The sequence below is a fragment of the Engystomops pustulosus genome, chromosome 10 (assembly GCF_040894005.1).
Source record: "Engystomops pustulosus chromosome 10, aEngPut4.maternal, whole genome shotgun sequence".
Lineage (NCBI taxonomy): Eukaryota > Metazoa > Chordata > Amphibia > Anura > Leptodactylidae > Engystomops > Engystomops pustulosus.
Genome location: NC_092420.1, coordinates 58,727,689 through 58,742,259, shown reverse-complemented (window position 1 = coordinate 58,742,259; position 14,571 = coordinate 58,727,689). Strand labels below are relative to the sequence as shown.

The 14,571-nt window shown below is 41.7% G+C and overlaps 1 protein-coding gene across 3 annotated transcripts in view; it reads left to right on the top strand.

The window, feature by feature from the left end:
* The window catches only part of LOC140103747 (putative ferric-chelate reductase 1), a 73,928-nt gene that overhangs the window by 44,537 nt on the left and 14,820 nt on the right, over positions 1–14,571 (top strand). For 2 of the 3 annotated variants that reach the window (XM_072126971.1, XM_072126970.1), the window contains exons 5-8: positions 6,605–6,668; positions 7,193–7,378; positions 10,337–10,438; positions 10,920–11,067. In XM_072126971.1, coding sequence (XP_071983072.1) covers positions 6,605–6,668; positions 7,193–7,378; positions 10,337–10,438; positions 10,920–11,067 — 500 coding nt within the window. The remainder of the gene's footprint in view (positions 1–6,604; positions 6,669–7,192; positions 7,379–10,336; positions 10,439–10,919; positions 11,068–14,571) is intronic. The other variant, XM_072126972.1, reaches the window with a different exon arrangement.

The window sequence follows — 14,571 nt, the reverse complement described above, 5'->3', positions numbered from 1 at the left end:
ATAACAACATAATTATTAGGCTGTACGGGGAACAACAATAGGGGATACTAACCCCAAAATGGTAACACTGGAAAAAGCATCTCATCTCGCAAAAAAAATGCCACCATATGGCCCCAATAATGAAATTGGCAGGTGCAGGTCCCTCCTTCCCTTCCGCGTCTTGCTGTGCCCCCATAAAACAAGTAACGGCCACATGTGGGTCCCTGTACTTTAGAGAAATTGCATAACAAATTTTCAGATGGGTTTTCTCTCTTTTCTCTTTTGTATATGTGTAAATTTTAGTGCTAAATGAACGTGTAACCAACAAAATTTGACCATTCTAAATTTCCCCTCCATTTTGATTTGATTACTATGAAGATCTCAAGGGGTTAACAATAGAGATGAGCGAACATACTCGTCCGAGCTTGATGCTCGTTCGAGCATTCCACCCAGAATGACGTGGTACCCTTACACGTCGATAGCAGTGGTTGGCTGGCCTGCTCAGGTGACCCTGGAATAGACTAGCCCCTGCCCGCGCTGCTCGGATCATTCTCTGTCTGGATGCCGCTAGGGAGAGAGCTGCTGCTGGTCAGGGAAAGCGTTAGGCTGTTCTATTAGAATAGTGTTAGGCAGGAGTGATTCTACAAGAACCCAACAGCCCTTCTTAGGGCTACAATAATGTTTTAGTTTACTTTTTTTTTGTTTGCTTGTGGCTGGGCTTGCTGCCACTAGTAGTGCAGCTAGTACCATATTGTGAGGAATTTGCTGGGAGACTTGCGACCGTTGTGTTTAGCTCTTAGTGACACACACATCCACCTCAAACACCAAAGTGGGACAATTTATTAGGGGTTTGATTTGAATTAGGCACAGTCTGCTGATTTTTTTTTTTTTACGTTTATTTCTTTTTATAACTCAAAATCATTAGGCACAGCACAAAATCCAGTTATGTGCTGTCAGTGTAGGTTAGAAACTAGCCATAGCAATAGGATAGCATCGTTTTGTTTAAAAATAAATAAATAAACTTTAAAGTTTACACTTTAATTTGGAAAATGTTTAACCCGAGGGCCAGGGGTAGAGGACGAGGGCGTGGGTGGGGTGAAACACCACCTGCTGATGAGGGAGCAGGGGAACGCCGCAGAGCTACACTCCCTAGGTTCATCATGTCTCAAGTTACTGGGACTAGTGGTAGAGCACTGTTGAGGCCAGAACAGTGCGAAGAGGTGATGTCGTGGATTGCGGACAATGCTTCTAGCCATTTGTCCACCAGTCATTCTTCCACGCAGTCCACCCATGTCACCGAAATCAGCACTTCTCCAGCTCCTCCACCTCAGCCTCCTTCCCCCCAGTCTGCCCCCTCCCAGCAAAATTTGGCATTTGAACCGGCATACTCTGAACTGTTTTCTGGACCCTTCCCACAGTCACAAACCACTTGTCTGGTTGCTGCTGAGCTATTTTCCGATGCCCAGGTTTTCCGACGATGAGGAGACACGGTTGTCAGACAGTGGTGAAGTTGTTGTCAGGGCAGGAAGTCCGAGGGGGGAGCAGACTGAGGGATCGGAGGATGATGAGGTGACAGAGGTGCTTCTGAGACGGAGGCGAGTCCTATAGCAGAACAGGTTGGAAGAGGCAGTGGTGGGGCCAGACGGAGAGGCAGGGCCAGATGTTTCCCATAGTCAAGCTCCCGTGGCGAGGGCTAGATTTTCAGAAGTCTGGAGGTTCTTTAAAGAAACACCGGATGACCGACGGACTGTGGTGTGCAACCTGTGCCAAATCAGGATCAGCAGGGGTTCCACCACTACTAGCTTAACTACCACCAGTATGCGCAGGCATAAGAATGCTAAACACCCCACTCAATGGCACCAAGCCCGTTCACCTCCATCCGGGCACACCACTGCTCCTTCCCCTGTGTCATCTGCTAGTCAGCCCCCTGCCCAGGACCCCGGCCCAAACACCTCCCGTGCGAAAACCCCATCTTCGCCTCCACGATCCTCCACAGCATCCACCAGCGTTCAGCTCTCCATACCCCAGACGCTGGAGCGCAAAAGGAAGTATAGTGCAACCCACCCACACGCCCAAGCCCTTAACGTCCACATCTCCAAACTGCTTAGCCTGGAGATGCTGCCCTATAGGCTGGTAGAGATCGAGGCCTTTCGAAACCTCATGGCGGCGGCCGCCCCTCGGTATTCGGTCCCCAGCCGCCACTACTTTTCCCGATGTGCCGTCCCAGCCCTGCACAAACACGTGTCAGAGAACATCATCCGTGCCCTGACCAACGCCGTTTCTGACAAGGTCCACCTGACCATGGACATGTGGGCCACTATATATCGCTGACGGCACATTGGGTTAACTTGGTGGAGGCTGGGACCGAGTCTGACCCTGGGGCTGGTCATATACTGCCGAGGATTGCGGGGCCTACCTTGGTCCACGTCTCAAAGACCTACTATGCCTCCTCCTCCGCCCACCCCTCCTCCACCTCCTCCGAATTACCATCCGTGGGCATGTCGCCATCAGTCGGTAGCTCTGATAAAAGGCACACCGCCCAAGAGCTATTACAGGGCATCACGGCGCAGACTGATCTGTGGCTGGCACCGCTGAACCTGAAGCCAGGCATGGTTGTGTGTGACAACGGCCGTAACCTGGTGGCAGCTCTGCAACTCGGCAGAGTGACACATGTGCCATGCCTGGCCCATGTGTTAAATCTCATAGTTCAGCGTTTCCTCAAGACATACCCCAATCTGTCTGATTTGCTCACGAAGGTGCGCCGCATCTGTGCGCATTTCAGGAAGTCCAGCACAGATGCTGCCACTCTCAGGGCAGCGCAGCGCCGCCTCCAACTGCCCGCTCACCGACTGTTGTGCGACGTGCCCACGAGGTGGAATTCAACATTAACCATGTTATCCAGAGTTTACCAGCAGCGCAGAGCGATTGTAGACTGCCAGATGTCAACTTCCACCAGAACTGGTAGTCAGGTCAGTTAGCTTCCTCAAGTCTACAATGAGGAGTGGAAGTGGATGTCTGTTATCTGTCAGGTGCTGAGTAACTTTGAGGAGTCAACACAGATGGTCAGTGGCGATGCCGCCATCATCAGCCTCACCATCCCGCTGCTTGGCCTGTTGAAAAACTCTCTGGTCAGCATGAAGTCGGAAGTTTTGCGCTCGTCACAAGAGACGGGGGAAGAAAATTCCCTTGTTGATAGCCAAAGCACCCTCAGGTCTGTTTCTCAGCGCATATCGGAGGAGGAAGAGGAGGAGAATGTTGGCGAGACACAAGAGGGGACCATTATTCAGTCCTTCACTGTTCAGCGTGTATGGGCAGAAGAAGAGGAGTTGGAGGAGTTGGAGGAGGAGGAGGAAATGGACAGTCAGGCCAGTGAGGGGAGTGAATTCTTGCGCGTTGGTACTCTGGCGCATATGGCAGATTTCATGCTAGGCTGCCTATCCCGTGACCCTCGCGTTCAAAGAATTTATTTCAGCACCGATTACTGGGTATTCACTCTCCTGGACCCACGGTACAAGCAAAATCTTTCCACTCTCATCCCTGGAGAGGAAAGGAGTGTGAGAATGCATGAATACCAGCAGGCCCTGGTGCACAAGCTGAAACAGTATTTCCCTTCTGACAGCGCTAGCGGCAGAGGGCGTACTTCTGCGGGACAAGTAGTGAGGGAGAGCAGGCAGCTTGTCCAGCACTGGCAGGGGTACGCTTTACAAGGCCTTTGCCAGTTTTATGTCACCCCAGCAAGACACTGTCACCTGTCCCCAGTCTCGGCAGAGTAGGGCTGATCTTTACAGAAAGATGGTGAGGGAGTACGTAGCTGACCATACCATCATCCTAAATGATCACACAGCTCCCTACAACTACTGGGTTTCAAAGCTGGACATGTGGCACGAACTGGCGCTGTACGCCTTGGAGGTTCTTGCCTGCCCTGCCGCTAGCGTGTTGTCCGAGCGGATTTTCAGTGCAGCTGGTGGCATCATCACCGATAAGCGTACACGCCTGTCGAATGACAGGCTGACGCTTATCAAGATGAATAAAGCCTGGATTTCTCTGGATTTTCATTCTCCGCCAGGTGAAAGAAGTTCAACCTGAATAATGTATGCACTCCTCCTCATTGTCCTCCTTCTCCTCCTCTTTGTACACTAAAGCAGAGGAAACTGGCTATTTTTTGCCAGGGCCAACTGGCTCTAGCTATAGTACTCTATGTATTTAATTTTTCTGGAGGACCACCTACCTGCTGCTCTGGTTTGAAAACTTTTTTGGACTGCCACATACAGGCACTATCCAAATTAAATTGTCTCCATAGCAGCCTCCACACGTCGTCTTTTTAGCTGCCTCCACACGTTGTTTCCATTGCTACCTCCACATGTCATCGCCATAGTTGCCTCCAAAAGTCGTCCATATAGCTGCCTCCATATATGGTCTCCTTATCAAACGAACTGTGTCAGGCAGAATTTTGGGTTGTTTTCATGGCTTCCACATCAAACTTGTTAACTTTGTCGCCACCCTGCTGTGTAATCCACAAAATATACTGGCAAACTTTTATCATTTACTGATATTATTTCAGCGCTTCTTGCGCATCTGTTTACATTCCCCTCACCCACCATATCCCAAACTTATAAGAACACTACTACACTTGATCTTATACAAAAGGTTCTTAGAAGTGCTGTTTGGGGAGTAGCCGAGAGACAGGGGCTTGGATAGGCGAAAGCTCGCCTGGCAGCGGAGCGCAAGCTCCATCCCAAGATCCAACTAACATAGTTGCAGCACCTTTAATCTACTACTAGTTCACTGCCTCCATACATCGTCCCCTTATCAAACGAGCTGTGTCAGGCTGAAGTTGCAATCATAGCAGCGCAATATGGATGCCCCATACTGTCGCTCTTAATCGTGGAACCATTTCCGAAAAAACTATTAAAAATAGAACCACTATGCTATTCCTTTATTCCTAGGTGAAATATTCAAACGACCCCGCCTGCTTTGAAAATTATAATTTTTTCAAAGTAAACGCTTCTGGCCCCCAGGCCCATTTTGGGTGGGGAGGAGCCGAGAGACAGGGGCTTGGACAGGCGAAAGCTCGCCTGGCAGTGGACCGCCAGCTCCATCCCAAGATTAGGCAGCCTCAGAGGCATCCATGCATGCTGCCCCTGCTGTTTCCTGTCCATTTTGCGTCCACGATCCTCCACAGCGTCCACCAATGTCTCTATGCGCAACTTTCAACTCTCTATATGCCAGACGCTGGAGCACGAGAGGATATGCAGCACATCATCCCCTTATCAAACGAGCTGTGTCAGGCAGAATTTTCAGGTGTTTTACCAGATACATAGTGGAACTCGGCCCATCTGTCGCCGCCATGCTGGAGACCTGAAGTTGCAATCATAGCAGCACAATATGAATGCCCCATACTGTCGCTCTTAATCATGGAAGTCGTCTCCATGGCTGCCTCCACATGTCGTCCCCTTATCAAAAGAGCTGTGTCTGGCTCATTTTTCGGGTGTTTCACCAGATACGTTGGTCACTATGTCGCCACCATGCTGTGTTATCGACTAAATATACCGTCAACCTTTTGTTCACATAGGAAATCATTTCAGCGCTTCTTGCTCACCTCCTTTGGTTCCTCTCTGCCACCCATTGGTTTGAAGCCTGAGTCCATTTAGGGTTTGTCGCCATGACACTCTCTAGCCTGCCTCTGCATGCCGTCCCCTATAGTGTCAGGGTCAATTATTGCATGTTTTAAAACGTTATCTAGCCTCATTTGGTCACTCTGTCATGGCCATGCTGTTGCCCACAATTTTGGCATAATGGTACGATTAAGCTGTTTCCTGTCCATTTCCGTGGTGTTTCCATCCTTTTCTGAGGTTCCCAGGTGTTTGGCCAAGCTGGGGCTCGTTATTGTTACTCTAGTTAACAATCTTCCTAAAAACTGTTTCTGATAGTCTGAGGGGTGCAGATTTGAAAATGGGTTGATTACATGGGGGTTTTTTATGTAAAATTTTATTCAAAACTGTATTTATCCCCAAAATAGCCAATTCTGAAAATACAGAAAATCAATATTCGATTTGTAAGCCACGTGACATCAAAAAAAATTATCCAGACATTATGAAAATGTATTGTAGACATATGGGAAATGTTTTTCAGCAACTTATTTAGGTGCTAAATCTATCTCCCTGAAAATGCAATGATTTCGAATTTCAAAAATAACACATTTTTTAGAAAAAATTCATAATTTTTTCTTTTTTTTGTAAATAAATGCTAAAAATTACCAGCCAACATTTACTATTAAAATGAAGTACAACATATGGGGAAAAAATAGTCTCGGAATTGTTTTGATAAGTAACCATAAAAAGCGACGCAAGTCAGAATACAAAAAATTGGGCCGAGCCTTAAGCTACAAAATGTCCTTAAGGGGTTAAACAAATGTGATCATTTGTTTGTTTCTAGTGGTTATTTATGGAATATGACTGCACTGCTATATCTGCCCAGAAACTGAAAATTGTCTCCCCATTTTTTATGTTCTGGTGAATGTCCATATTGTGTCACTTCAGTGTGGACAACAAATGCCAAATAACACCCAAAAAGATCATACTCTATGTAACAAAGCTGATGTCCTTTTATTTCTCCTTACTTTCAGAGCAACAGTTTTGACTAGCTACAGCCACTTTTGGTCTGGAGTGGAAAGTGAAGTCATACAAGCAGTAAGTCTATAAATGGTGTACCATGGTATGACCATTATCTTTATTGGGTTTTAAGAATGAAGCCAGTCTTTACACCAAAGCAATGCATAACTATGGCAATGCCTTTATGTATCTGGAGTTGTGGATATACACATTGGCCATTATACAAGCCAGACAATATTTTGGGGATTCCTAAAGAAATATTAATTGTGTGGAAAAAGATAATTTTAAAGTAAAGCCTGCAGCCCGCAAAAGAGTTTTCTCCGACAAACTTGCTCCATGTACTTGCAGGATTTGCCTGACTAAACCTCTAGCATCACTGGATTAATTCAGCATTCCAGCTCAGTGAGTGTATACTCGGTCTTGAAAACCTCCTCAAGCATTTAGAGAGCAAGTTGTCTGAAGAAACTCTCTACTGGGCAACAAGCACAGAGCTGCATTTTTTCTCTATTTGTCATCTAGATAATTGAGGTTTATATTTAACAAAATACATACCCATAGTGTCTGTGCCAGGATTTGTAACAATCCTCATATGTTTTGTGTAGCTGCAGATGTCTAATGCCACATGTGGTTCTCAGAAGTTTTGCCTTATGAACCCATTAAACTGCAGCCCTAGAGACAACACTTGTCTCTTCATGTCCTCATCGCCCTCTACCAATGGATATGTGTATGAAATGAGCGGCCCTACATCTGGATATGTGGCTATTGGGTTTTCTGATGATCAAAAAATGGTAAGTAAACTTTCCTCCTGTATAAGGAAAGCTGGAAAAAATAAGTTAAATATTTGCTGTGATTAACAAATGCATTTTGCTTTTATTTTTAACATTTGCTACATTAAAGGAAATTTACCATCAAAATTATGCTTGATAAACCAGGGATACAGACAGCTTTATAGGCTGCTAGATTTATATTATCTCCCATGGAGATAATATATATTTATATATTGTTGCACAGGACTTCAGGAGATCTGATCATTGGTGTCCCTTGACGCCGGATCGTCAATTACAGTGGAGGGGGCATTTTAAGGCAGGCAAAGCTTGAGTTCGGTTTAAACTCTCCACCTCCTTGACTTCATAAAAATCAATTTACATCTCGCTTCAAAGCTCGAACAAGCCACATTGGACCATGAAAGAAACATCATCTAGAACAGTGATGGCGAACCTTTTAGAGCCTGAGTGCCCAAACTTCAACCAAAAGCCACTTATTTATTGCAAAGTGCCAGCACAGCAACTTATTTCTCCTGAATCTTTGACAACTTTCAATCGTTCAGCCTCCTAAAGACACCAACGCAGTTGAAAGGAGGAGGGCAAATTCGCCTATGATTGTAGGAAGGTTCTGTAGGAAGACTCTTTGAGTGCTGTCTGGTGAACTTCATGCTGGGGTGATGGCCTGGGTGCCAACAGAAAGGGCTCAGAGTGCCACCTCGGGCACCAGTGCCATAGGTTTGCCACCACTGATCTAGAAGCTGCTCAGTCGCTTGATAACATACTGCTAGTGGATTATTTTACAGATCACACTCCCTTTAAACAATCAAAGTACCCGATGGGGTCTTAAGAAACAGTTAAAAAAGAAATTGACAAAAGGTTAAAAAAAAATTAAAAAGTAAAAAAAAAAAATAATCAAACTTGAAATCTACCCCCCTTTTCACTAAAACTGATATAAAAATAATAAGCAAAAAAAATCCTAAACATGTCAGGTATCGCAGCGTCCCAATATAAATTATGGAATATTTCCTACGGTGAATCCCATAACTGAAAATGGTACACAATACATTAAATTTTAAATATAAAGGTTGTGTGTTCCTAAATATGGTACCAATGAAAAAGTCATCACAACCCACTGGGTGAATTACTGTTTAAAAACAGGAGCCAGAGGAAACCTTGATTGTATATATCGATTGGGGGGATCTAAGCCCTAAGGGGCTCAATGAAGGATTCACCTTCTCTGCATTTCTATAACTCTCAGGCTAATAATCTTCTATATTATAACTGCCTCTGACCACTATTGATTTTTAGTACTTATTGTGATAAGAGTATGAATTAATTTTACATAAAGGGGTATTTCCACAAAACAACTTAGGCCTTCTCCACAAGATCGGGACTAATTGCTGATTGTGGGTGGTCTCAAAAACGGCAGGTCTGATATACCCCAGTCGGACCTTTTGTCACCACCCTGAGATGAGTGAAGCAGTAGGATAGACATGTATGAGTACGGTACTCGCCAATCTCCGTCAGCTCCATAGAGATGAATGGGGAAGCCTGTCCATGCGCGGCCGGCTGCTCCACTCATCTAGGGGAGCGACAAGGGTACATTGGACCCAACATGGAGCCTAACTTGTTTCATGGAAAAACCCACAGATAGACCACATGTTATTATATACAAACAATAAAATATTACCAATAGTCCTAGGACATCTGTAAATAGTTCCCAATAATTAATTGCCTTCATATAATGAATTGGAGACAGTGGTTTCATATTGGTTTATATGGGATAATCTATAAATCCCCTCCAATACTCTGTATGAACTATACAGGGTGTATATAACCTTATTCCAACTGTAAATGGTAGAATATGCACATAATATACTATCAAGCTAGTGGTGATTTTGATCACTTGCCATAAGAGGAATCACTTTGTTATCTGGCATGTGTGAAAAAAAGAAATGCGTGCATTAAATTCGCTAAGTGAGATATTACTCAGTTACCTGCCATGAGTAGCGGTATCAATACTCCGCATGTTCAGATTGGATACGCTGATGTGATACACTCAAGTTTTATGACATGCACGGTTTACATTGTCTCGGTAAGTAAATGATGGGAGAGCGTAGGCGCACAAATGGTTAGTCACCCATTGCTTTGTTTGATTAACATCAAATTAATTAATAGCAATATCTGGGCGGGATAGTTAGTTTATAGCCCCACCACACAGAGGACTCCATGTTAGGTGGCAAAACATGTCAGTGGCTATAGTAGGTTTTAAACCAGTTAAATTTGTGTTGACTAATCTAGATGGTTATAGGAGAGAGGTCAGTCTCCCTATTGCTAAAGTTACAGACATAAGGTTAGGTTACGGCTTGTTAGTGACAATATGTAAATGGGACCTTGATGCTTACCTAAACTAATATGTTGTTTGCATTCATTTTAATATTGACTAACAAAAGGTTCATTTTTAGTGGCTAAATAGTTAAGGTGCCCACTGTTGGTGGCATAGAAGTATGAAGATAATATCCCATAAACGTTGCCATGTTGTCCCTTACAAACAAGATACCCTTGGACCACTTGCCACTCCCGCACCCTGGCAGTGGGCAGACATGGGCCATCAAGCCCTGGCTGGACACCTAGATGCAGCGTTCATTACCACAGGACGGCTGTGGGACATGCAGTAACTCCCGAATATTTAAAATGCAAAAACAATTTGTTTCTTTGTGCAATCCCTCCAGCAGAGGTGGTGTTGTTCAAGGTCAACAATCTTGTTTCTAAGGCACAACATGGCTACATTTATAGGACATTATCTTCACATAGGTACACTATTTATAATTACATCCAATTGACGAAATACATCTATATGGCAGGTGAATCCAATTTAAATATCAATACCCAGATTTGAATATTCCATAGAATACTTAATGTAATGTAAGATTCATTGATTGTATTTTAACACAATTCCTTGTATCATTTTGCGCCTTGTAGGGAAATGATGATGTTTTTATCTGCACCAAGAACTCTTCAGGAAACATATTAGTACAACATGGATACAACACCGGAACTGTTGCTCCGACTATGCGAAATGTTGTGAGTCCATAAATAAATGTAAAGTGCTTTTTGTTACAGAATGTATGCACCTTATTTACGTTATTACATCATAGTAAGCTTTTGAGACCTACTGAATTGATAGCTTTAATACAGTTTTTACTATTTGTTACATTCAATAAGGAAAAGCAGTTTCATATTTATAGAAATGGCAAAGATGTACAATAAGTGAAAAGTAGTTGGAGAATTTTTTTTTTTTTACGAAAGGACCGCTTTAGTATTAAGCTCCTCCCTTTTCTATCGTAGTTTCATGTTCCATTACTAAAGACTTGCGTTCACCATCTACCTGGTAGGTTTTGTCTTCCATAACCTTCTTATATACTTTTTTTGTATACAGATAAAAGTAGAATCCATTTAATTCAATACTTTTTGTGTTTGAACAGTTGCATGTAGATTTGCATTAAAGTACAGATTAATGGTTGATTAACAATGAGCACTAAAATGACAATTCATTATGTTGCAGAGCTCAGCCGGATCAATCGTGTCTTCTTATAAAAATGGCGTATTAAAATGTTCCTTCATTACCAGCAGCAACAGCTCTACACTACAACGAGCAAGTGGTAGTTCCTCCTACTATGTCTTCCTGGTCAGTGGCCCATCAAATGCAGATGGTGAGTATGAGAAAAGATATTTTAAATATTAGGTGATTATTTAATTATTAGGGAGTCAGCTGCTATCAGTGATGCAGTGCATGAGATGGTGGACACATGTTAGTGGATCTAATCATTGAATGGGTCTATCCTGGTGGCCCTAAGTGTTTTTGGGGTAAAGGGGTTGTGCCAAGTATATTGTTATCCCCTGCCCACAGAACAGGGGATAACAATCTGATCTCACTAACTAAATGAAGTATCTGATCGAGGATACATCCTGATGCTCGATTCTGTAATATGGAAATGTTAAATATTGACAAGCAAAGCGCTTGGGTATCTCTGGCACTCTTATAGCCAGGGAATGGGATGCTGATAAATTTAAAAATGCTGGAGACTGCCAACATTGTTTTGTATTTATTTATAAAAAAAAAAATATAATAATATAAAATTAGGTGAAAAATTATAAATTTTCTGATTTGTAAATGATATGCTCATTAAACAGTTAGTTTTACTTACTAAACCTTATGCCTGCTTTATGTTGACATAATTTTTTTAGGTTACTTTATTTTATTAGGATGTTAGGAGGCTCACAAATCAAATTTTCAAGGAAACTTAAGATTCAATTATATTAGATGCCTATTCATATTTTTAATGGAACTCCCTATAAAGCACCACATTTTAAATTGCACCAATCAAACTATTCAAAACAGCTTTTGTTAAGATTATTAAACATTCAAGCAGCCAACATGAAATAAAACAAAATGGAGATTATTTATATATACATGGAATTTTCAAATTTAGCAAAATATTTATTTAGCCCTAAAATTTACATATCCATGCAGGATAAAATGAGAAAATACAGATTAGATTTTGTAGAGTAGTTTCTCTTGAGAGCAATATCCCATATGTAGATGTAAACCCCTTTATGGGCCCATAACAGAGCGCAGAAGGGTAGAAGCGCCATTGCAGATTTTGATGATACTGTCTTAGGTGACTTATGCATTTGAACAGTGTACCCCACTACCCCCACACACAAACACAAATGATCCTATATTAGAAACAACACCACTAAAATAATTTACCAAAGGGCATATTGAGCATTTTTACACCACAGATGTTAGAAAGTACTAACATTGGCTCATATAAGTGATTTTTTTTTTTTTTTTTGCAGAAAATTTAGTTTGGGGCCCCAAACCCCTACATTTTTTTTTTTAGAAGAGGTTAACCCTTTCCCGACATTTGATGTAATAGAACTGCATCGCGGGAGGTGCGTTCCCACAAAATGCAATACGTCATGCTTCTGGCACTGGCTCCTGAACGGAGCCGACGCCAAAAGTTGCGGGTGTCACCTATATATTATAGCCGACACTTGCCTCTAACACCTGCAATCGGAGATTTCTCAGATTGCAGCTGTTAACCCCTGACACGCCGCGGTCGCATTTGAGGGGCATATAAGAAGAATCGGACCCCCCTCAAGCTAACCTGTAAAAGTTAATTAAAAAAATTAAAAACATTAAATAAAATCATTTTTTTTATAAAAATAATTAATTAAATAAAGTTAAAGTCCCCTAAACACAAATATTCCCTATACACATGCAATAAATTGAAAAAAACACAATCGCCAAAAAACCCACATATTTGTTATAGCCACATCCATAACAATCTATACAAAAACTCAGAAACATTATTGGACCCGCTCGGTGAACGCCGTAAAAACAAAACCCGAAAAACACGCCAAAAATGAAAATTTTTCATAAAATCTCTACACAAAAATGTTCTAAAAAGTGATCAAAAAAAGTTATGTGCACCAAAATGGTACCACTGAAAAGAACAACTCAACATGTAAAAAATAAGTCCTAAACTAGCTCTGTCAACCAAAAAATATTAAAGTTATGTCTCCAAAAAGATGGCGATGCAAAAACAAATGAGTTTTCCTCTATATTAGTTTTCATCCAGTAAAATTGTAAAAATAAATGAAAAACTATATAAATGAGGTATCACCGTAATCGTAGTGACCTATAGAATAAAGATAATATAGTATTTTTAGTGTGCGTTGTACGACCCCCAAAAAATATGAAAAGAAAGTAAACCAAAATTGACAATAAGCTAATGACCCACTAAAATGAAGTATTTGTAAAGTGCACCTCATGTCGCAAAAAATAAGCCCTTATATTTCCAAATTGCCAAAAAAATAAGGATTGTATAGCCAATAAAAAGTGATAATGAATAATCTGCTCTGAATGGCGCAGCTTCCCTTCGATGCAAATGTGAGATCTAAAGGGAGGAAAAAGTCACCTCTCTGAACAGCGTCTGGGAGGCTGCTGCACGCAAGGTTGATCGTAAACAGATCAAGCCACTGACAGAATCTATGGATGGAAGGCTTTTGAGTGTCATCTTGAAGAAAGGTGGCTATATTGGTCACTGATTTGTTTTGGTTTTGTTTTTGAATGTCAGAAATGTTTATTTCTGCACTTTGTTATATTTACCTTGTAAATCTAAACAAGTGAGATGGGTATATATTTGGGTTTTTATTAAGTTTATTATATATATATTAATAATTCTGCACAGGACCAGTTACGGTAACTGCACAAACAGATATCCTCCTAAGATCCTCCTTTTGCCAAATCTAAAAAAAAAATTCCAACTTCCAAAAATATTAAGTGTTGATATTTGAGTCTTTTGGGTTGACTGAGGACATAGATATATATCTATGCTATACTATGCCTACTGTAATAAATATAGATAGATACCATGTTTGATGAATTTTGCAGATTAAAAGCGTATTTGGAGAGAAAAATCACTTTTTCAAGGGTGTAACATTTTAGGGTTTATGTTTTCCAAGACGCCTTGTAGATATGGTAGGTGTATCTTACACCTACCATTTCAAGTGGTAGGTTTCCTTTAAGTATTTGTATTTCTTACATTGTTGTTTACTTTAGCTCTCCCTGTGCTGGCACTTGTATTGATTACAACTGTGCACAGTTTTCATTTGAGGCCATTATATTTACCTTTGTTATAGATTCTTTCCATGTTTACTTAATTGTGTGGCTAGGATATATCTTTCCAATACAATTTTCTACCATGGCAGGGAAAGGGGTGCATTTATGTGGGACATGGCTCTGTACCTTTCCTGTCCCCTTTTAGTTGCTGACTGTGCACCTTTTTAACCCCTTAAGGACGCAGGGTTTTTCCGCTCATTTCTCGCTCTCTAACTTCAAAAATCCATAACTTTTTCATTTTTACATGTACAGACCTGTGTGAGGGCTTATTTTGTGCGTAACAAATTTTATTTTCCCGTAATGTTATTTATTTTAACATGCCGTGTACTACGAAGCTGAAAAAAAATTCCAAATGTGGAAAAATTGAAAAAAAAACGCACGTTCTTGTGGGCTCAGTTTTTACGACTTTCAGTCTTCGCTCCAAATAACATGCCTACTTTATTCTTTGGTTTGGTGCGATCGCGGTGATATCAAATTTATATAGGTTTTATTGTGTTTTAATACATTTTCAAAATTTAAACGAATG